The following is a 20,505-nucleotide window of genomic DNA, read 5'->3' on the forward strand; positions in this document are numbered from 1 at the left end:
GAAAATTCTCCAAGTATTGAGGAACAAAAGGAGTATTTCCACGGCTTAGTTCCTAACTTGTATATATTAATAGTGAATCAAGTTTTATAGATTTAACTCCCCGCCATCCTAAAATTATTAAAAACTAAAAGCGATTAATATAAACTGGATTGTTCTGTTATAATCCCGCGGGCGTGACGTCACGGAATCGAGGCCAGACGAGCGTGAGCATTTATTTTACGGATGCAGTTTCGGTTAAAAAAGACGGACGATTTTATGTGACGTTGAACCATGAACAATGCTCCCTCTATAAATCGTGTGATATCTGTATTAAATTACAATAATGCAGTTCAAACGTTGAGGTAAAACCGCGCCCGCGGGAACAATACCGCAGGCTATTAAAACGCCATGACAGCATCAGATAACGCCCTGTCCCTGAACGCAACACAAAGGTGGGGTTTTGCAGAAAGAGGCGGAGGAGAGCCGCTTCATGGCGCCATGGAGGGTTTTATTGTTAATTTTATTCTCTCTCCTCCCTGTTGGGTGTTGGTTCTGCTGTTCCTGCTCCTCGGTAGGGCGGGGCAGGTCCGCCGCAGCGCTGCAGGACCAGCGTGACTCGGCAGACGTTTAGGAGTTTTATTGTTCCGTAAATCAGCCATTTTGTTTTCGTTCCCCCTCCCTCTGCCCATAGACATCATGTCTGGACTATATTTTTGATTGCTAAATGTTCATTAACTGACGTTTTCAGGGCTCATGAAGTCATGGAATTTTTAAAATGAGTACTTTTAGGCCTGGAAAAGTCCTTGAAAAATAAAATCCCAAAAGTTTATTTTAAGTCACATGAATGTGTTTTGTGTTCCTTTTACGCAGAGTTTGAAATAACTAATATGCTTTTAAAAGAGGCTCGTCAGTTTAGCGCAATAAGAAGTAAATAATTAGAAGTAAATTGTGTTTATGACTGCAACTGAATGTGACCTTTTTTTTTTACCTCCTCTGCAGCGTGAGTGTATTTCTATGCATGTTGGCCAAGCCGGAACCCAGATGGGCAATGCATGCTGGGAGCTCTACTGCCTGGAGCACGGCATCCAGCCTGATGGTCAGATGCCCAGCGACAAGACCATCGGTGGAGGAGACGACTCCTTCAACACCTTCTTCAGTGAAACCGGAGCCGGAAAACATGTTCCCAGAGCCGTCTTTGTGGACCTGGAGCCAACAGTCATAGGTGAGAGGTTTTATGAATTAGAGGGAACTGTTGCGTTAGCCAACTTAAACAATTAGTGCATTGTAAAGGGAGCTTTTATTATATATTGATGATCTTGTTGCTCCACAGATGAGGTCCGTACCGGAACTTACCGCCAGCTGTTCCATCCCGAGCAGCTGATCACTGGAAAGGAAGATGCAGCCAACAACTACGCCCGCGGTCACTACACAGTCGGCAAAGAGATAATCGACCTGGTTCTCGACAGGACACGCAAACTGGTGAGCTCTAATGAATCTCAAACTGTCGCGTAGTCATTTTGACTGAGACCTCAGTGATCCTTACAATAACACATATTCTCTTGTTTTATTCCTGCAGGCTGACCAGTGCACAGGACTCCAAGGGTTCCTCATCTTCCACTCCTTTGGAGGAGGAACCGGCTCTGGCTTCACCTCTCTGCTGATGGAGCGTCTCTCCGTTGACTATGGCAAGAAGTCCAAGTTGGAGTTTGCGGTTTACCCGGCGCCGCAGGTGTCCACGGCCGTGGTGGAGCCCTACAACTCCATCCTGACCACCCACACCACCCTGGAGCACTCCGACTGCGCCTTCATGGTGGACAACGAGGCCATCTACGACATCTGCCGCAGGAACCTGGACATCGATCGCCCATCATACACCAACCTGAACCGGCTGATCGGACAGATCGTGTCCTCCATCACGGCCTCCCTGCGCTTCGACGGTGCCCTGAACGTGGACCTGACGGAGTTCCAGACCAACCTGGTGCCCTACCCCCGCATCCACTTCCCCCTGGCCACCTACGCCCCGGTTATCTCGGCAGAGAAGGCGTACCACGAGCAGCTGTCAGTGGCTGACATCACCAATGCCTGCTTCGAGCCCGCCAACCAGATGGTGAAGTGCGACCCCCGCCACGGTAAATACATGGCCTGCTGCCTGCTGTACCGAGGAGACGTGGTGCCCAAAGACGTCAACTCCGCCATCGCCACCATCAAGACCAAACGCACCATCCAGTTTGTGGACTGGTGCCCCACCGGCTTCAAGGTGGGCATCAACTACCAGCCGCCCACCGTGGTGCCCGGAGGAGACCTGGCCAAGGTGCAGAGGGCCGTGTGCATGCTGAGCAACACCACCGCCATCGCAGAGGCCTGGGCCCGGCTCGACCACAAGTTCGACCTGATGTACGCCAAGCGGGCCTTCGTCCACTGGTACGTCGGGGAGGGGATGGAGGAAGGGGAGTTCTCCGAGGCCAGAGAGGACATGGCCGCCCTGGAGAAGGATTACGAGGAGGTGGGCACTGACAGTGTCGGGGAGGAGGATGAAGGAGAGGAGTACTAGGTCCCTGAACATCTGTAGCTCGCTGCGGCTCTGTTACGACCCAGAAAGAAGAGCCAAACTAAACGTCTTAATTGCTAAGCAATATTGGACTCATTCCTTAAATTCTGCACATTCCAGCGAGCTGCATGATCGTCACACCTCATTTGAAATCCTGCAAACCAATAAACGGAAACATGAAGTCATTCTGTTGTCTTGTGGTTGCGTCAATCATTTCACCGACTCAATCAGAAAAGGGAAACAGTTGTCTCGTGTCACTTTTTTTTACAGATTAGAAGCGAGAGGCTGATATTATGTGTCATTAATTGAAAGTGACCTCCAGGTCTTTGTAGTGTTAAATCCTTCAGCAGCAGATTAAACCTCAGCGTGTACGAGGTGTTAATGGTTAGTCTTAATCTCGCCTGAGTTAAATCCAGCAGCACAGCGTGACATTTCTTGGCCAAATCCACTGAGATTCTTTATTTTCTAGGTCAAAGTGAACCATGTTTTTGCCTCATACTGTTTTAGTACAGAGTCACAGAAGTCACACTCTATTGCAGCACTTAAACACGAAAATATTTAATCAAGGTCTCACAGATACAAAATAGCATTTGTTTTTTTTATATTTTTCTGACTTTGCATGAGGTAAACAACAACACATCCAGAGAGGACGGCACAGAGTTAGTCTTTTCTGCAGCTCTCCGTCACGAGAGGAAGCGACAGACCGAGCGGGTGAAACCTGTCTTTAAAACTCTGGACGAGCAAACGGCGGCACGGCTTCCACGAACTTCAACCACAAACAGGAAAAACAAGCTTCAGCTGGACGTCTGTTTAAATAGTGAGGCTGGTTTACATGCAGGAGATGCAGAGACCTGCGGTGAGTTCTCGAGGTTCGACGGCAGTTTTAAAACCTTAGTCTTGCTCTAACCTCAATTTTTTTATTTATTTCTATTACATGTGAATAAAAACACTTCTTAACCCTCTGATGGTCCCTGAACGCATCATATCTGTCTCACACATGCCGGTGTAAATCTTAACGCTTCACGTCGTCCCAGAGTAAGAGTTGAATCACCCGATAGAGCTTCTTCATCATCATCATCGGAGGGAGGAAGGACAAGGTAAGAGGCGTCGGGAGTCAGCTGATCTGGGTCGTACTGGTTTCACTGGGGCAGAGCTTTGAGGATGGCGTTGACCTCCTCGGCGACGGCGGTCAGGGCAAACTCAAACTGGTCCTGAAACGAGAAGCACATATCATCCAGTAACCGCTTCCTCAGGGCGCGGCCATGAAGGTCACTAAGAGGGCCTGACCTTGGTGCGGACCATCCCGGGCCTCTGGTCTCGGACGTGCTCCAGCGTTGCGGCGATGTCGATCTCTTTCACACCTGCAGGACACACACACTCTGAGTGCACCACAATATGCAACTAATGCGTTATGACGATTTAAAGGTGTTTTCTGTGTGCATATTGTCCATCTGTATTCATAACGACGTTTATGTACGAAGGCTTTTGATTACAATCAATAAGAAATGAGTCGAGAGCAGATAAACGGACCTTTCGCCATGCGGTTGAGGACCATGTCGATCAGGATGTAGGTCCCGGTCCGGCCTGTGCCGTTGCTGTGGAAACAGAAAGGAGAGATCAATGATATGGTGCTGCTGCCACCATGTGGACACACGTGCTGCTGCCACCATGTGGACACATGTGCTGCTGCCACCATGTGGACACAGGTGCTGCTGCCACCATGTGGACACATGTGCTGCTGCCACCATGTGGACACAGGTGCTGCTGCCACCATGTGGACACAGGTGCTGCTGCCACCATGTGGACACAGGTGCTGCTGCCACCATGTGGACACATGTGCTGCTGCCACCATGTGGACACAGGTGGTACTGCAATGCATGTGGCCACGTTGAGGGAAGTGTCTCCATGAAGCCTCTTTAGTCGTTGCTGTTATTTCATATTTAATGAGTCAAGGTGTACCTGCAGTGCACGATGATGGGGCAGGACCGTCCTCTGTAGCATTTATTCACCTTCCTGTTCATCAAAAAAGAACATTACTTATTTCTGTTGACAACCTTCATATTAAATATTCCATAAACACTTGTAGATGCAAGGTGAATGATCCAAGCATTATGTCTGTCTTAAACTCCTAGAACTGTTACAGTAAACACATCTTCATACTTTAAGTACTAAATAATAATGCAGCAAAAAAAGTATGATTATTTCATACCATATGTCAAATATAGCATGCTGAAGAAAGTCATAAACATGGGGAAAATATTAATAATTCAAAGTATAAAATGTAAAAATAAAAAAGTGAAATGTTATAGAAACACGAGAGCGGTCAGAGAGATAAATTGTTATATTAAAAAATGATACTTAAAAATGTGGAAAAAGTGAAAAAAGTACCGACAGAGAGAAAGAGATGGATGATGGAGAGAATGGATTGATTGATAGATGAAGAGGTGAAGGGTTTTCGGCGATGGACCTCCTGTTGCAGCCACATCAGTCCATGATCATTTTTGTGACTATGCAACTGGACCAGACTACTAGCTGCAAACCACAAGAATGACACAGACAGATATGTCGAAATAAACCACGGCCCCGCTGACCTCCATCGCACAGGAAGAGAGGACAGGAAGGGAAGAAGAGAGGAAAAGAGGAGGGAGGAGGGAGGACAGGAAGAGAGGAAGAAAGGAAAAGAGAAGAAGGAAGGAGGGAGGACAGGAAGAGAGGAAGGAGGACAGGAAGGAAGAAAGGAGGGAGGAAGAAAGGAGGGAGGAAGGAAGGACAGAAATGGTGGATGGAGGCAACAGTTTCTTCTGCATCATTTGAAATGTTTTCTGTCGTGAGTTTCAGAAGCGATTCTTTTGACGTTAAATATAATCAAATATAACAACAGAGGTTTGAAGAGAACCAAGTGCTGTGCAGAACCGGGCGATCCGGGTGTCAGACCCCGTCAGAAGCCTCTGCAGATACCTGCGGAAGTCCAGCAGCGGGCGCGTGGCGGTGGGGATGCCCTGCGCCGGCCAGCTCAGGAAGTGGAACTGCGTGAGCGTCCGGGTCTCCTGCGTCTGCACGTTCTTCAGGTAGAAGCTGCGCACCAGGAAGTCGTTGCACCAGATGTGCTCCGACACCAGGTTCACCTGCAGGGGAGAGACAGGAAGCCCAGCGGTGGAATCAGATAAGTCCCGCCCCCCGCGCCTCTCGCCCCCTCCTCACCTCGTAGATGTGGTACAGGGACGAGCCCTCGTCCGGCCAGTAGCGGTCACACTGCTTCTCTCCGTCCTCCACCAGCGCCGTCATCATCACGATCACAGTGCAGCCGTTCTCCCACACCATCTAGCAACAAGTCAAGCTTCATTCACACTGCTACTTCTTCTTTAAACACATTTCCCCGTGGGGATTCATAAAGTACATATGTATCTGTCTTCTGCTCCTCTTTTCTGTGTCATCTGAGCTCTCCTTGAGCGTGAGAACCCTGGATGTGTTTATCATCTCTGCGTGTCACCGACCTGCCAGAAGTCAGAGATGGTGTGAGACAGCGGGCCCTGGGTGGCGATGTAGGCCGGCATCCGGGGGTCGTGCTCGATCTGGAGGGAGGCGGAAGGTCACGCAAGGTCACGCAAGGTCAAACTAGCTTAGCTGAGAGCTACAGAGTCTCATGGAGACAAGTGGTGACAGCGACCGCTCAACCAGAGCAACCGCATCCTTTATGATTTTTGTACGACATACTATGACCTATTTTATTATATTTTTACTATAACATTGTTGTATGACACATTTAAGTATAGTATGTGTACATATAAGTACAACATACATGTTACATACGTACTATGGTGCTGGCGTTGATGTAGTCAGAGCGTGAAGGGTTGACCTCCGCTTTCAGCTTCACCCTCGAGTGGTCGTCTGGAGGACAACAGTCACGTTGAAAGCCTCGACATCCATTTGTTAAATTCCTCTTATATTCTACGTCGCATTTACACAGACATGTTCAGTATCTTGGGACTCACAGGGCACGGAGTCGGGGCAGCGGTTCTTCTTGGCGTTGGCGTCACTGTGCGCCACGGAGACGGCGCTGGGCTCGGCCTGGTAGGAGCACAGCGCCTCCCACTCCTTCATCAGCCGGTCCTTGTTCCTCAGGTGGTCCTCCATGTAGGCCTGAGGGGCCAGCAGCTCAGGTCGTTACTGTTCCTAACATCATGAATACATCTTCTAAACTCTCTAGAGTTCATGTTTCTGAGTATTTATTCTGTCACTATTATGCTGGGGAAATAAGGATTATTAAGGCACAAGGCGGAGGGTAAACTCTAAGTCAATTTAACAAAATGATGAGTACACCATATTTAGAATACTAAATAATTATAAATTGATCCAACGAGAAGATTAGTTCAAACTAATTGTATTTTCAGTAGTTTGATTATTAGTCATTCTTTGTTGTCTAAACTAGGATTTAGGTTTGTCTAATTTAAAATGTCTTGTTTGTCATACTAAAAAAACTGTGTGGATCAAAATTGAAGTTTACCATTGAAGGGACTATTCTTCCCCTTTCCCTTCTGTATTCTTAGTTGAATTAAGTCAAAGTTCAGACGATTTCAGTTCCTTAGCTTGTGTAAAGACATCCAGGTTACACATTATTTTAAGCTGAACCAGCGTGTTTTTCTACAGTGTACTGACCAGTATCATGTGCCCGGTGGAGATGTCCATGTTGGCCTGCGCCGGCTCCTCGCACCACGACGGCGTGCTGCTGTGGGAGCTCGGACTGGGCTGGGCTCCGTCGCTGAACTGGGACGACACGCTGCTCACCCTGGAGTCGGCTCCTCCCACTGCTCCTGCGGCTCCTCCTCCAGCTCCTCCTCCTCCGCTCGCTCCTCCCACGGCGCCGAGGGCAGCGGCTTCCAGACGTCCGAAGGCGCCTTTGGAGGCCATGTGCTGGCGACACAGGTCCTGGTGAGCCAGTGACATGCGTCACTGCTTCATCAGCGCACAGCGCTCCTACTGCTGTCGCATGAATACTTCCTCCTGTTGGGAGCTGAGGACATGTTGTCGTCCTCTCTCTCTCCTCACCTGGTACTCCTGGTGGGTGAAGCTGCCCCCCTCCGGTCCCAGGCCCAGCTTCTTCTTCGCCAGCCGGTGGGCGTGGTGACGCAGGCAGGCGATGGCCATGGCCGCCGCCAGCACGCTGCCCATGCAGGCCGCGGCCACCAGGGCGGCGAACGCCCAGCGGGAGCCTCTGGGCTGGACCCGCATGGCCAGAGGCAGCGCCTTCCCATCGCTCGTCTGGAAGGAGGAGACCAGTCAGTAATGAGGGAGACACAAGAGGTCAAAGAATAGAAGAGGAGGAGGAGGAATCTCTTCCTTTATTCCTTCCCATCTTTCTCAGCAGGAACTTAAGACAGAAATGTGCCTCAGTAGAGCTGTGTGTGCTTGCATCTTCCTTTCCTTTGCATCCTCCTCTCTCCTTCACTTTCTGCTCTCTTCTAAACTTTCCCTCCTTCTCCTCCTCCTCCTCCTCCTCCTTCTCCTTCTCCCCCTCCTTCTTTCCTTCCTCCTCCCCCTTCTCCCCTCCTCATCCCTCTCCTCCTCCTCCTCCTCCTCGTTGAATTGTCTCTCTTGACCTTTCAGGCCTCCTCCTTCCTCCCTGTGGGCCTCAGGAATGCGAGTCTCTCCCAGTGTGTGTGTGTGTGTGTGTGTGTGTGTGTGTGTGTGTGTGTGTGTGTGTGTGTGTGCTCTGCGGGGGTAGAAAGACTTCACCTGCTATTATAAAGCATAAAGGGGCCTTTTGGGGTTCGGTGTGTGAAACAGACGAACGAAAGAAGAAAGAAAATGGACGACATGTTTTTAGAAGAAGCTCACGTCGTTCTAGAATATTATAGGAACATTATAATAATACATAATACATAAAAAGGGTTTTATATCACTAATAATGTTTTAGGAATATGATCCAAAGCGCGTGAATAATTAAAATCACATTATTAAAAGTAGATCCCGATAGTGAAGGAACATTATGATGATCACAAAAGTAGATAAATATAACTTTAAACGATTATTAAGACATATTTATCTGAATATTAGACTTTGTTTGTGGGATACAAGTTCTCAATGAGAATAAATGGTCATAAATGTGACTTCCAGCTTGACAGATATATTAATTAACTCTTCATTATTAATAATAACTCTTCATTATTAATAATAACTTATTAATCCTCTTCATGTTTAAATCTGTCATGTTTTTACTCACCAACTCACCGGAGCAGCTTTCCTGAACTCACGTGGATCCAATGCCCAAATACCAAGAGTCAAGCTAGACGGAAGTCAACAGACTGGACTTCCGGGACTGACTTTCAAAATAAAAGTGTACTTTTTTCCCCCCGTTTTTGTACATTTAAATAAAAGATGCACTTCCGGTTCAAGTTTGAAGCGTTATATTATTTGAGTATTTCTATTTTATGGAAGGTAATATTTTATGTTTATATTCCTATTTCCCGGGCGTGAAACACACCTGTCCCACGCCGCTCTGCAGCACCTTCAGGCCCGTCTCAGACTGCGGGAAGTCCTTCTCTGCAACTGCAGGAACAAAAACACAAAGTGGAGTACTTTTACCAGGATGTTTGACAGTATTTGAAGTGGTAGTAGTAGTAGTAGTAGTAGTAGTAGTAGTAGTAGTAGTAGTAGTAGAAGTCATAGTCGTAGCAGTAGTTCTAAGTGTGTCCTACCGGCTTTCTCTGCCACATCTGCAGCCGTCAGGTTCTTGGAGTTCGGTTTGATCCGGAAGGTGACGGCAGGGCCGGAGACGCTGCACAACACAAGACATCCAAACACCAGTTACACACAATACTGCACACAATACTGCAGTACTGCGGGTACATTTGAGTATTCATGTATCTTCTTTTCTTTCCTCTCAGTGGAAAAATATTGTCTTTTTTATTCCTGCATTCATCTGACAGTTAGATTGTACATACAAAGAGCTTTTACATGAGATTAAACTAATGTGTCGTGATCATAACAAAGACACATTTAATAACTTCAGCTTTCATTGGTTTCAACTGTTTTCATGTATTTGGTGTATTCTGCCTTAAAGTGTTTTAATCTTCTCACTGACATTACATTTTTGTTTTAAAATTATTTTGTGTTTTTTAGGCAGAATGACAGACAGAAAGTGACTGCTACAGGTTCAGGTCAGAGGTCACCGTCAGCTGAAGGTCAGCGAGGTTAAAGAGGTTTGGTGAGATAAAGGAGAAGGGATCCACCAGGAGATCTTCTACCTGATGGAGATGAAGGAGTCGCTGGAGAGGCTCATCCTCTCCGACAGCTGCTTCAACAGTCTCACCCCGTCGCTCAGACTGAGGGGGCTGCGCGCACACACACACACACACACACACACACACACACACACACACACACACACACACACACATATAGACACACACACATAAACATACACACAAACGTAAACACACATCTACACAGACTCATCCATCAGAGGTGGAATGTAACTCGGCGCCTTTTAAAGGTTCTGGTGTCTTTTCACTTTATTTTGAAGGCTTTCTGGTTATTCTCCTCGACTGATATCCTCCTTCCTTCCTTCCTTTCTTCCTTCCTACTCTCCTCCTTTCCTTCTTCATGTCTTTACCATCAGTCTTTTGTCTTTCTTTCCGTCCTTCTTCCTGCTTTCATTCCCTTCATTCTTTCCTCATGTCTTACTCTCATCATTCTTTCCTTCCCTCCTTTCTTTGCTCTCTCCTCTTTCCTTTCCTTCCTACACTTGCGTCCTGTTCCTCGTCCTCTCGTCCTGGTGTGAGGATGCTTCCTCCTCCATGTCTCTCCACACGGACACAAACAGACATGACGACAACAGAGAAGCGTCATAGCTTCACTCATTCACAGCGAGTCTCCTGATTGGTCGAGGAGGCGACGCGCCGTACCTCTGGTTGGTGACGATGAAGCCGTACTCCTCTTGCCCGGCCGGCTTCAGTTTGTCCCGCAACCCTTCGCGGGCCGCTTCTGGTTCGGGGGGCTTGTTGGTGGAGGGCGGAGCCTCCGGGGCGGCCATCTTGAACGCCATTGAACCTTCTGTGACCTGATGAGCATGAATAAAGATGTTCCATTCAAGCAGCTGTTGACATCACACCTTTCACTGTCGTAGTTACCTTAACAATGTATCTACAGGAATATATTTTACAGTAACTAGGTCTTCACCTTCTTTCTCGTGGCAGCGTTGTTCTCATACTTATCTGAACAGGAAACAGAAACACGCAAGAAACATTATTGAACTGGATTTAAGATGGTTTTTAAGATGGTTTTAAGATGGTTTTAAGCAGACAGACCTCCAGGCTGCTGGTGGGCGGAGCTCTCCAGCAGCAGCTGCTTCAGGGCGACCGGCAGGTCGTCCCGCTGCTGGGGGGTCAGGTCCTTCAGGTCCTTCAGGTCCTTCAGGTGCTCCAGGTCCTTCAGGTCCTCCAGGTCCAGGCCGTAGTGGTCCAGCAGCAGAGCCAGCCTCTGCAGAGAGCGCTCTGAAACAACTGAACTGTCAGAGGCTTTTTATCCCATGTCACATTTAACATGTGCAGAAGTAGAAATACTACAATGTAAACACAAAGACTTCTGCAGAATAAAACATATGAAATTATAATATGTTGCAGCTGCTAAATTGGGTCCAATTTGAGCAATTTATATTATTTATAAATAATATGATTGTATATTCGGCTGAGTAGCTTGTAAATCACACACATCTCCCTGATGATCAATATATTATTAATAAAAAAATCAATAATCTTTTGTGTTTAGTTATTTTCCACCACTGAATGTTTGTTGGTCTCCACACTTATTTATATATAATATAATATGTTTTATATTTCCTTATTTCCTTCCTCACCATCAAGTCCTGAGAGGGCAGCATACTCTTCCTGCTCCTTCCTCCTCTCCTCTTCCTCCTGCTGCTGCTGCTTGTTGAGCTGAGCCACCTGGGAAACGTAGTCCTCGCTGTAGTCCAGCGGGAAGTCTAGCTCTGGGAAGAAGGAGGAAGAGTCGGAGGAGGAAGAGGAGGAGGACAGCGAAGAGGGAAATCCTGCAGCGGCTGCTGCCGCCCCTCTGTGGTGAGAGAGGGACTGCACAGGGGAGGAAGAGGAAGAGGAGGAGGAGGAGGAAGGGGAGGTGAGGTAAAAAGACACCAGGTCCTGGAGAAGCTGCCGGTCTCTGTCCAGAGGGTTTCCCTGGGACCTGGAGCGAGACGGGGGGCCGGGACTCTGGTCCAGAGAGTTGAGGGAGCGCTCCTCTTCATCCTGGAAGCCGTACTGCTGCTGCAGAAACACACATATACACACTTATATATATATACAAATACACATATGTATGCTGTATATATACATATACACGTATAGTGTATACACACACACACACATATATATATATATATATATATATATATATGTATATATATATATATATATATATATATATATATATATATATATATATATATATATATATATATGTATAGTTGTGTCTATTACAGAATAACTGCTGCAGCAACACACATTTTAAAACAATTAAATTCTCAACTTTGTACATAGTTTCCATATTAGTTATGATGTATGAAGAGATAATTCCCAAACTTGTATTTGCATATATTTTTTGGTTAAGTGTTAAAATACTTTAGTGGTGATGTATATCTCGTAGTTTCTACATTTAGTCGAGTCGTATAATATTTTAAATGTTTTATAGTATTATTATTACTAAATCTTTGGAATGAAGGCGTGTGCTTCCCCACCTGGCGGTAGGTGTACGGGTCCAGCAGGGGCGTCTGCATGTGCACGGAGGACCGGGCCGGCTCCAGCATCATGTAGTCCAGGTACTGCTGCATCATGCCGGGGTCCGCCGGCTCCTCGGGCCCCGAGACCCTCCGCTGGACGGGGCCCGGCAGTCTGGACATCCTGATGAAACAGCACTTTTAATTCATTGCCAATCGTCCCTGTGAGTTGTCTCTGGACGCCGGACGGTTTCTTACGGCTTCGGCGACTTCTCGTAGAGTCCGGAGCCGACGGTGGGAACGCGGCTCAGCTCTCGGCCGATGACGGCCTGCGTGACGCCGTCCTTCCAGGTCAGACCTGGAGCACGGACACACGAGCGTCAGCCGCTGGAGGCCGACACTGCTGAACGGGGCTCATGCACATGCTGACCAGCGGGTTTACGAGGCTTTAATCCAAATTTCCATGACTTTAAACCACATTTCCAGCAGTGTCGTACGCCTGCTTATGTTTTGAGCCTCTTTCTTTTAAAAGCATATTTTCAAACAGGTTTTGCATGAGCATAAGAGTCGAAGCTTCTCGTGTCGACGTGAAGGAGACTCACCTTGCACCATCAGGTCCTTGAGGACGTCCTGCAGCTTGTGCAAGACGGGGACGGACACCCGGTACTGGACCGGCTCGCGGTGAGGAGTCTGGCACCGCCCGAACAAGCCGTCTGCACAGGGAGACAGCAACACTCACTGAGGCTTCACGCCGGCACTCAGAGGGAGCCCACCCAGCAGCCGCAGACCATGTAGCGGCTGCCTCGCCGTGAAAGTTAAGTTGTGCAAGTTTCTATCTACGTTTCTACAACACGTTCTTCACCACGCAGAACCTCCACCACGCAGAACCTCCACCATGCAGAACCTCCACCACGCAGAACCTCCACCACGCAGAACCTCCACCACGCAGAACCTCCACCACGCAGAACCTCAGGTTCCATCTGTTAGAGACCAGCGCTCACGAGACGTTTCACGACAGGAATTGAGACCTAACCCCTGAACATTACGCTCATTCGTCCTCACAGCTCTGTCTTTGAAACATTACACTGCATTATGGGTAAACTGCATTATGGGTAAACTGCATTATGGGTAAACTGGTTCTTTCAGCATCGTGAGAGGAACCAAAGCAGCTCACTGAGGCAGGAAAACACACAACATAGACATGAATATGGCTCCAACGTACACATTCACAAGTACACACTTATGTACACGAAGCACATAGACAGGCGCGCGCGCACACACACACACACACACACACACACACACACACACACACACACACACACAATGGAGTGCCAGAAACACAGAGTACATTTAAAGAGTGTGTCTACAAACAGGTGGAGTATGTACACAAATACATGCAATACACACACACATAGTGAAGCACACGGTGTGTGTGTGTGTGGGTGTGTGTGTGTGTGTGTGTGTGTGTGTGTGTGTGTGTGTGTGTGTGTGTGTGTGTGTGTGCTGTGGTGAGTCATCACCTCTGTCTGCCTCCATCTCTCATCAAACACACACACACACACACACACTTGGGAGACACACAGTCGTCAGGCAAGTGATGTCACTGTTGTCATGGAGACGGCCACGGCGAGCTGCGATTGGCCGCGGCCGTCTGACGGAGGGAGACCTTGTTTACGTTGCTCTCTCGCTCTTCTTCTCTCTTTTGTCTCTTCGACTCCACCTCTCTGCCAACGTGACGAACCCAGAGGACAAGTAATCATCTTCCACCAGTTCTCACACACACACACACACACACACACACACACACACACACACACACACACACACACACACACGTCGTCGTAACGTCTGCTGCTTTGAAATGTCTTTGGATGAAATAGATTACAGATGTTTAAAGAAACAAAAAGGCTTATTCATTCTCGAACATATTTGTTTTACTAAAATATTAATACTCATACAACAAATTACAGAAGTATTTAGTACGCAAACTAGTACTATAAAATACTTTTATTGAACTCAAATATTTACCGGAGACGCAACCTAAATAGTATTGCTAGAATAAAATATAAATATTAAAGAATGATAAATGTTTAACACAGATTAGATACCAAATAGATCATTTTGTTACACAGTCTGTATTTATTTATACTTCAGGGTCTTAACACAGATTACAGATGTTTGACGCAGTCTGGAATGTGTTCTGCTGAAGTATGGCAGCGTTTCAAAAAGATGTTTCAGGAGATGAAATGGGGCGTTTGTGGTCTGCAATGGAGAGATTTTACATAAATATTCAACATTACAGATGTTCAAGGGCACAAAATGTGCAGTTATTTTAACGCAGTTTGTAATTGAATCTGTTTTACTGAAACATTCCAGAGGTTAAACACAGATTCCAGATGTTTCAGGCTGTGAACGGCATCGTGTTTGCGATGCAACCCGTGACTCTCTCAGCTTTACTCCACACACTCGGATTACACACTCTTGCATTTCACACAACATCCTGGAGGCGGACAGGGAAACGCAGCAGCATCAATAACTCAGCCGTCTCTGAAGGCTGCTCACGCATGTGCACGCTCACGCACGTGCACGCTCTCGTAATGACATCCTCACCGCGTTTGAACAGACAGGAAGTCCACTGAGGGACGATACACAGCCGTGACGGCCGTTTGATGGATAGAAGACACGCCGCCGCCTCCTGAAGCGTGACGCTGCAACCGTTGCCTGCTGGGATTGCTCACAATTGGTGGTTTTAATAAACCCGTCACGCTGCATTCAGGGTACCGTGAATACGAGTGTCCCACGGGAGGAAGAAAGCAACCACGCCGGCCTCCAGAGGAGGGCCTCTGCAGTTTGAATTTGGCCTCATGAATGTGTGAAAGAGAGACGTGCGTGGTTTTATAAAGGAGAAGTTTAAAGAGGAAACACATCATTTCTCCTCACCGCTCAAAGCTGGAAAATAAAAGCCAAAGATTCCTCTTGGTGTCTCACTTCTTCCTCTATTGGCTGTATTGATTCGTCCCTGTGAATCAATCAATATCTGACGTGTATAATATGTTCTCAACGTTCTCAAGAATCAGCTTCATGCTAAAGGAAGACTTGACTGAACTAAAGTTTTAATCAAAGTGAATCTCTATAAAACATGTTTGTTGTTTCATTTCCTGCTAAACTATTGACGTGCGCTCCTTATTAGCGCATCATGCAGCCGGTTCTTCACAGATATCAAAGCTCTGGCTGTCAATTAGCAGACCTGCTTCTTTGAGCTTTGAGGATTTATTTCAAATGTTGTGAAAGATGAAAGCTGAAGTAAGGAGCCAGTCAGAAGGAGCTCCACGTGTTTCAGGATGAAACTGTGGACGCAAACATCTGATGGAGTTGAACTCACCATCGCTGCACAGCTGGTCTCTGGGACAGAGCTTCTTTTCAAACAAACAACCTGCAGACACAGAAACATGAAACCCTGAGAGGATGCAAACACCTTATGTTCACAGTTTCATAGTCTAAGTGCTTGAACACTTTGACTGAGAAACTGTCGCTTTAATGAAAACTTATATTCTGTGAAACATAAATCTTTACAATGACATTTATATTAAATTCATTATGAGACAAATATGGACAGAAATTAGTTGGGGAAACCCCCAACAGAGCGAGCAGCGACACAGGACGTCCATCTTGTGCTGTGTGTGTGTGTGTGTGTGTGTGTGTGACAGTTGACCTTCTCCAGGTTCTAATCTGTTGCGAGGCAGTAAACAGCAGCAGATGTGAAGCCCGCGCTCCGCTCTGCTCCTCCACTGTTTGACTGGTTTTCATGAAGGGTTCATGTTCTCCGTGGGTTTTATTCACACACACACACACACACACACACACACACACTTCCATATTGTTTGAATAGAAATGGAAATATATTGACCTGTGTATTGTGTTTTTAGGGTTATAAGTGGCTGATGTTTCAGTGAAACCTTTAAAACCTCCTCATCACTCAGTCCTCTTGTTTTCTTTACCGGCTGGAATTATACTTTTCTCATGTTCCAGAATGTTAGTGTGTTGTGTGTTTAATTTAATTCTGGCGTGCTTCTGTGCACTGCAGTCTATCAAAGGTCGAGCCGACGACACCAACAACCTGCCGGTGCTGCGCTGCCAGAGAGGGAATCTCCATTAGAGGAGGAAAGAGGAGACGGCGCTAAACATAGAACGCAGAGTTTCTGCGTCCGTCCATCCGGCCGCCGCCTCCTCTGTAAAAAGTCTACATGATGACTAATCTGTCCTCCGTACACACACACACACACACACACACACACACACACACCCGGCCTCTCTCTTCCAGTGCCGGTGCCTCGCAGGTCGTGGTGGTCATGTCTCCCTGCATCACTGTCACCTCACCGCATCCTCACACACTGATTAGAAGTCACCTCGCTGTAATTGAGTCTAATGAGCAGGCTGGTGGATGATGCACTGTAAAAATAAAGACCAGTTACTTTAGATCCTTCACTTTAGTAAAAGTACAAAGTATTTGATGTCAAAACGTTTGCTAAATTAATAAAATATATTTTGCATTTGTGATTATTTGCTAAAAGATGAAAAAACACATTGATTTATATCGCAAACAAGATCTTTGTGCACCGGCAGATTTTATTCACTTGTTTTCCAGACTTTAAGGCTTCTTTTAGAAGAGACAGCTGACCCAGGAAGAGATGTCTATGAAAGGCTTTTTAATCCAGAGACTTCCAGAAACAGACGCAGCAATAAGATCCACGCTTTGATGCCATTTCATCAGAAAGAAGAGAAAACACATGGAAATGACTCAACTCCGCCGACAGCAGAAGGTCTTTACATTGCTCAAGAGAGAGAGAGAGAGAGAGAGAGAGAGAGAGAGAGAGAGAGAGAGAGAGGAGCTGACGTCAGCATCAGCTTCATTTTGTTTTCTGCTTTCTGTGAAGGTGTGGCTCCTGCTGAGCAGCAGATTCATCCTCTCATCACTGGAGGGAGATCAGTGACTCTCTGGTATGTTGATACAATCATAAAGTAGACGTCTATCTATCTAAAGACAACACTCTGTGAGCAGCTTCATGTTTCTTTGCCGTAGTAAACGGGTGTGATCTCCCTCAAAGCATAAACATTGACACAGGAAACCAGAGTTCACATCCCAAACCGCCGGTTTCTTTGAATCATTAACTCTGAACTGAAGGAACATTCAGAAGACTTTCTGCATCTTCACGGCTCACAGGATGACTCATGCTTAAAAGAAGAAAGAAAACTATTTGAACAGGCGTGAACAACTGGTCTAATGTGTGTTACGTCCATGAGATGACTCATCCTCCTCATCCTCCTCATCCTCCTCAGTGTCTCTGTGCCGTTGCCTTCATGGTCCATCAGGCTGCCAGACTGGTCCCAGTGTGATCTTCATGATGGTGCTGCTGGCGTGCGAGTGAGCTCGTCCTCCGGGCCGCAGGCGGGCGCAGGGCGCTTGAGGTGCGATGAGTCAGCCGGGACGGAGCACAGGCAGACCTGCGTGGTGCGGCAGCGAATGACAGGCTCTACTTTACAGAACCGAACCACTGAGCTCGCCACATGCGGTGTTTACAGGAGGATCCGTCTTCCTGCCAACACCCAATGGAGACACTGGAATGTAAAAGGTTAACCTGATGCGTCTTCTTCCTCCATAAGGACTCATCACTGTTGCTCCTTTATCAGCTCACTAAGCGTGGATCAATCCACCGCTGAAAGTAGATCCCAACACACGCAACATTTCCTCTTGTTTGAGTCAAACTGCAGATGATCGAGGAGAAGGTCTTAACTGGAGACGTGACTATATGTTTAAAGATGTGTGTTCAGTAGGAACCAGATCAAACACAGAAATATAGAAAATAATAACAGAATTATTCTAAAAGGTTTCTGTGGTCTCGTCTTCAACACTATGTTCTTCCCAATGCAGACACACAACATATCTGATGCTCATGTAAACTCCTGATTAAACAAACCAGCATCTTCCTCATGACATGGAGACAGCTCATGATTGTATGTTCAGCTCCAGAACAGGTGACTCTGAAAGATAATATTAAGAGGCACGATCTTGTTCTGACATCGATCTCACAGCCGACAGGTCTGTGGTTTCCACTGAACATGTTTTCCTTCTTGATTACCAACTCGCTCCCTCCGGGCTGCAGAACATCATCTCCTGCCATCAATGATGAAGCTATCGTGTATTCACTCAATGTATTAATATTTGATTTCCTATTAACTGCCATAAGAAGCCACAATAACCGTCCAGTTAGACTTTAATGTTTGAAAATTACAGCAAATGGCATAAATTGTAATATTGAGTTTTTCCCAGATTCATTAACCCTGTAGAAATCTCAGTGAACAGTGTTTTTATATTTCTAATAATGAGTGAAAAGGGTTTAATGAGCCAGTCGCTGTCCGTGGTGCTGAAACGCCGCGCTGTGTTTATTCCATCGAGGCGACAGGAAGCCTTTGTTGTACGTGTGAGCAGCCGGCGCTGAGAGGTCAGTTATGAGTCATAACTGAGACACGCCTGTAATATTCCTGCAGGGCTTCATCGTCTCACTACGCTTCCCTCTGATAATGTGGAACCAGAAATCTGTTTTCTGCCAAACCCCTGGAAGTGATTACAGTTTACGGTCATCAAAGATACGTTTTAGTTCTCAACGCCTTCGATATTCATCATTTTATGAGCTGCAGGAACGTTTATATTACAGAAAATACAAAAAAAAAACACATCTCCTGATACAAATGATCTCATTTCACACACAATAAACCTGAGGATCAGTGTGAGCTCTTCATGTTGTAAAACAAATTAACCGTGAGTTATGAAGCTGTGCTGTTTGCTGAAATATTCCTCTCCGGATATTACGATTTTATAGTGACTTACTGGCATAATAATGTTCTATAATATCTCCATAACCAGTTTTTTGGTGTGTAGGTTCAGTTTTATTGAGCTCGAGGCCATGGGAGGCTGACTGAAGGAGCCGCAGCTGAGAGCAGTTGACGTGTATTTGATGAAGTAGTTTTCATCGGTTTCCTCTGATGGTTATCGTCTTTGCTCCAGGATGTTGTGGGATGTCTACAGAGAGCAGAGTCACTGCAACAGGACGCTGAAGAAAAGATGTGTTCAGCTTCTCTTCATCGCCAGCGTGAAGGAAACACTGAAGCCTCGTAGCTGAGAGTTAAGTTCAACCAAACATTGTCTAAGTTTATCTAATAACACCGGAATGATTGCTGCAGCACATGGATGACTTTCTACATTATAATAGCATCATAAATTGTCTCCAAACCAAACAAAAGCATCTCTCTCGTGGCGTCATGTCTCAGCAGGGTCTCGGCCTCTCGCCTGCAGTTGATTTGTGTTTGTTGTCGTCTTTGCACACTGAACAACACAATGATTCATTCAGGCAGCCAGACACATCCGCGCTGACCCGCGGTCATGCCATTCGCCTCAGTGACGCAATCCAGCACCGGAGTAAACAGATCGGGGATTGCTCTCAATATCGATGTTAAGAAAGAATACGACATTGTCCTTCTTTATTTTAGGGATCGAGTTCTGCGCAGAACATATGAAGCAACTTAAAGCCCATTTCCACAAATCCTGCATCACATTTTCACAAGAAAAACAATCAAATTATCTTTGGAAAACCTCCAGTTGTTCTGATATCCTTCCTCTATTGGATAAAGAAGATGAAACAACAACACTTGAAGTGTTCTGCGGCCACACAAACTCTCTAAGTAGAACAGTTACTATAGGAACACTGTGGGGACTCTTACGCGCCGCCCTGCCTCGCTAGAGCGTCTCCGTCTGCGTTGGATCACATCTGATGCGTCTTACCGTGTCGGGCGGCCGCGCACAGCCGGCAGGAGGCGGTGAGGAGGAGGCAGAGAGCCGCCCAGAGCCGCGGAGACCTCATGGTACATCCAACAGGGGGAGGGGAGAGTGGCCGCCGCTGCGCTGCTGCTCTCCTACCAGCTCTCCATCTCGGAGGAGAAGCTGCTGCTGCTGCTGCTCGGGAGTGATGGAGAGGGACTGTGAGAGTGTGCTCGACCGGTTGGTTGGAAAACCAGGAACACAGGAGGCGCCACACTGCAGGAAATATTCAGAGCTGAGCCAGTGAAAAACACAGAATATTGTCATGTGGTGGGGGAAGTACACAGATCCTTTACTGAAGTAAAAGTATGCATACATCTGCAGATGAAGAGCACAAATATTCTTATTATATTAAGTTCATCATTAGATGGACTT

At 46.7% G+C, this 20,505-nt stretch overlaps 2 protein-coding genes across 6 annotated transcripts in view; one reads left to right on the forward strand and one right to left on the reverse strand.

Moving 5' to 3' along the window:
- The window catches only part of LOC137794168 (tubulin alpha chain-like), a 2,947-nt gene extending 235 nt beyond the window's left edge, over positions 1-2,712 (forward strand). Inside the window, exons 2-4 of the mRNA XM_068590842.1 lie at positions 979-1,201; positions 1,310-1,458; positions 1,556-2,712. Coding sequence (XP_068446943.1) covers positions 979-1,201; positions 1,310-1,458; positions 1,556-2,530 — 1,347 coding nt within the window. The 3' untranslated portion in view covers positions 2,531-2,712. The remainder of the gene's footprint in view (positions 1-978; positions 1,202-1,309; positions 1,459-1,555) is intronic.
- A 334-nt stretch (positions 2,713-3,046) lies between these two features.
- On the reverse strand, positions 3,047-20,303 carry LOC137794149 (receptor-type tyrosine-protein phosphatase-like N). 5 transcript variants are annotated; one of them, XM_068590793.1, is made up of 23 exons: positions 20,095-20,303; positions 15,640-15,690; positions 12,857-12,967; positions 12,513-12,612; positions 12,276-12,438; positions 11,382-11,802; positions 10,834-11,019; positions 10,706-10,740; positions 10,432-10,586; positions 9,772-9,858; positions 9,223-9,302; positions 9,009-9,073; positions 7,574-7,786; positions 7,184-7,453; positions 6,520-6,667; positions 6,342-6,415; positions 6,022-6,099; positions 5,729-5,848; positions 5,486-5,652; positions 4,487-4,540; positions 4,058-4,122; positions 3,815-3,888; positions 3,047-3,738 (listed from the first exon to the last, which is right to left on the reverse strand). In XM_068590793.1, the coding sequence occupies exons 1-23, from the start codon at positions 20,171-20,173 to the stop codon at positions 3,667-3,669; spliced, it is 2,868 nt and encodes a 955-aa protein (XP_068446894.1). In that variant the 5' UTR covers positions 20,174-20,303; the 3' UTR covers positions 3,047-3,666. The 5 variants fall into 5 exon arrangements, with proteins under 5 accessions (XP_068446894.1, XP_068446896.1, XP_068446893.1 ...); XM_068590795.1 differs by having other exon boundaries at positions 7,184-7,438; positions 11,382-11,805; XM_068590792.1 differs by having other exon boundaries at positions 11,382-11,805.
- Positions 20,304-20,505: the final 202 nt, after the last annotated feature.

Source organism: Clinocottus analis, unplaced genomic scaffold, assembly GCF_023055335.1.
Source record: "Clinocottus analis isolate CAN_PGR_092001 unplaced genomic scaffold, fCliAna1.0.p SCAF_24, whole genome shotgun sequence".
NCBI lineage: Eukaryota > Metazoa > Chordata > Actinopteri > Perciformes > Cottidae > Clinocottus > Clinocottus analis.

Coding starts and splice junctions, on each gene's coding strand:
- LOC137794149 (XM_068590792.1), bottom strand. CDS start 20,173: ATGAGGTCTCCGCGGCTCTGGGCGGCTCTCTGCCTCCTCCTCACCGCC. Junction 15,691..20,094: donor GTGCGCGGCCGCCCGACACG/GTAAGACGCATC, acceptor CTGTGTCTGCAG/GTTGTTTGTTTGAAAAGAAG. Junction 4,541..5,485: donor CCGCTGCTGGACTTCCGCAG/GTATCTGCAGAG, acceptor TTTGATGAACAG/GAAGGTGAATAAATGCTACA.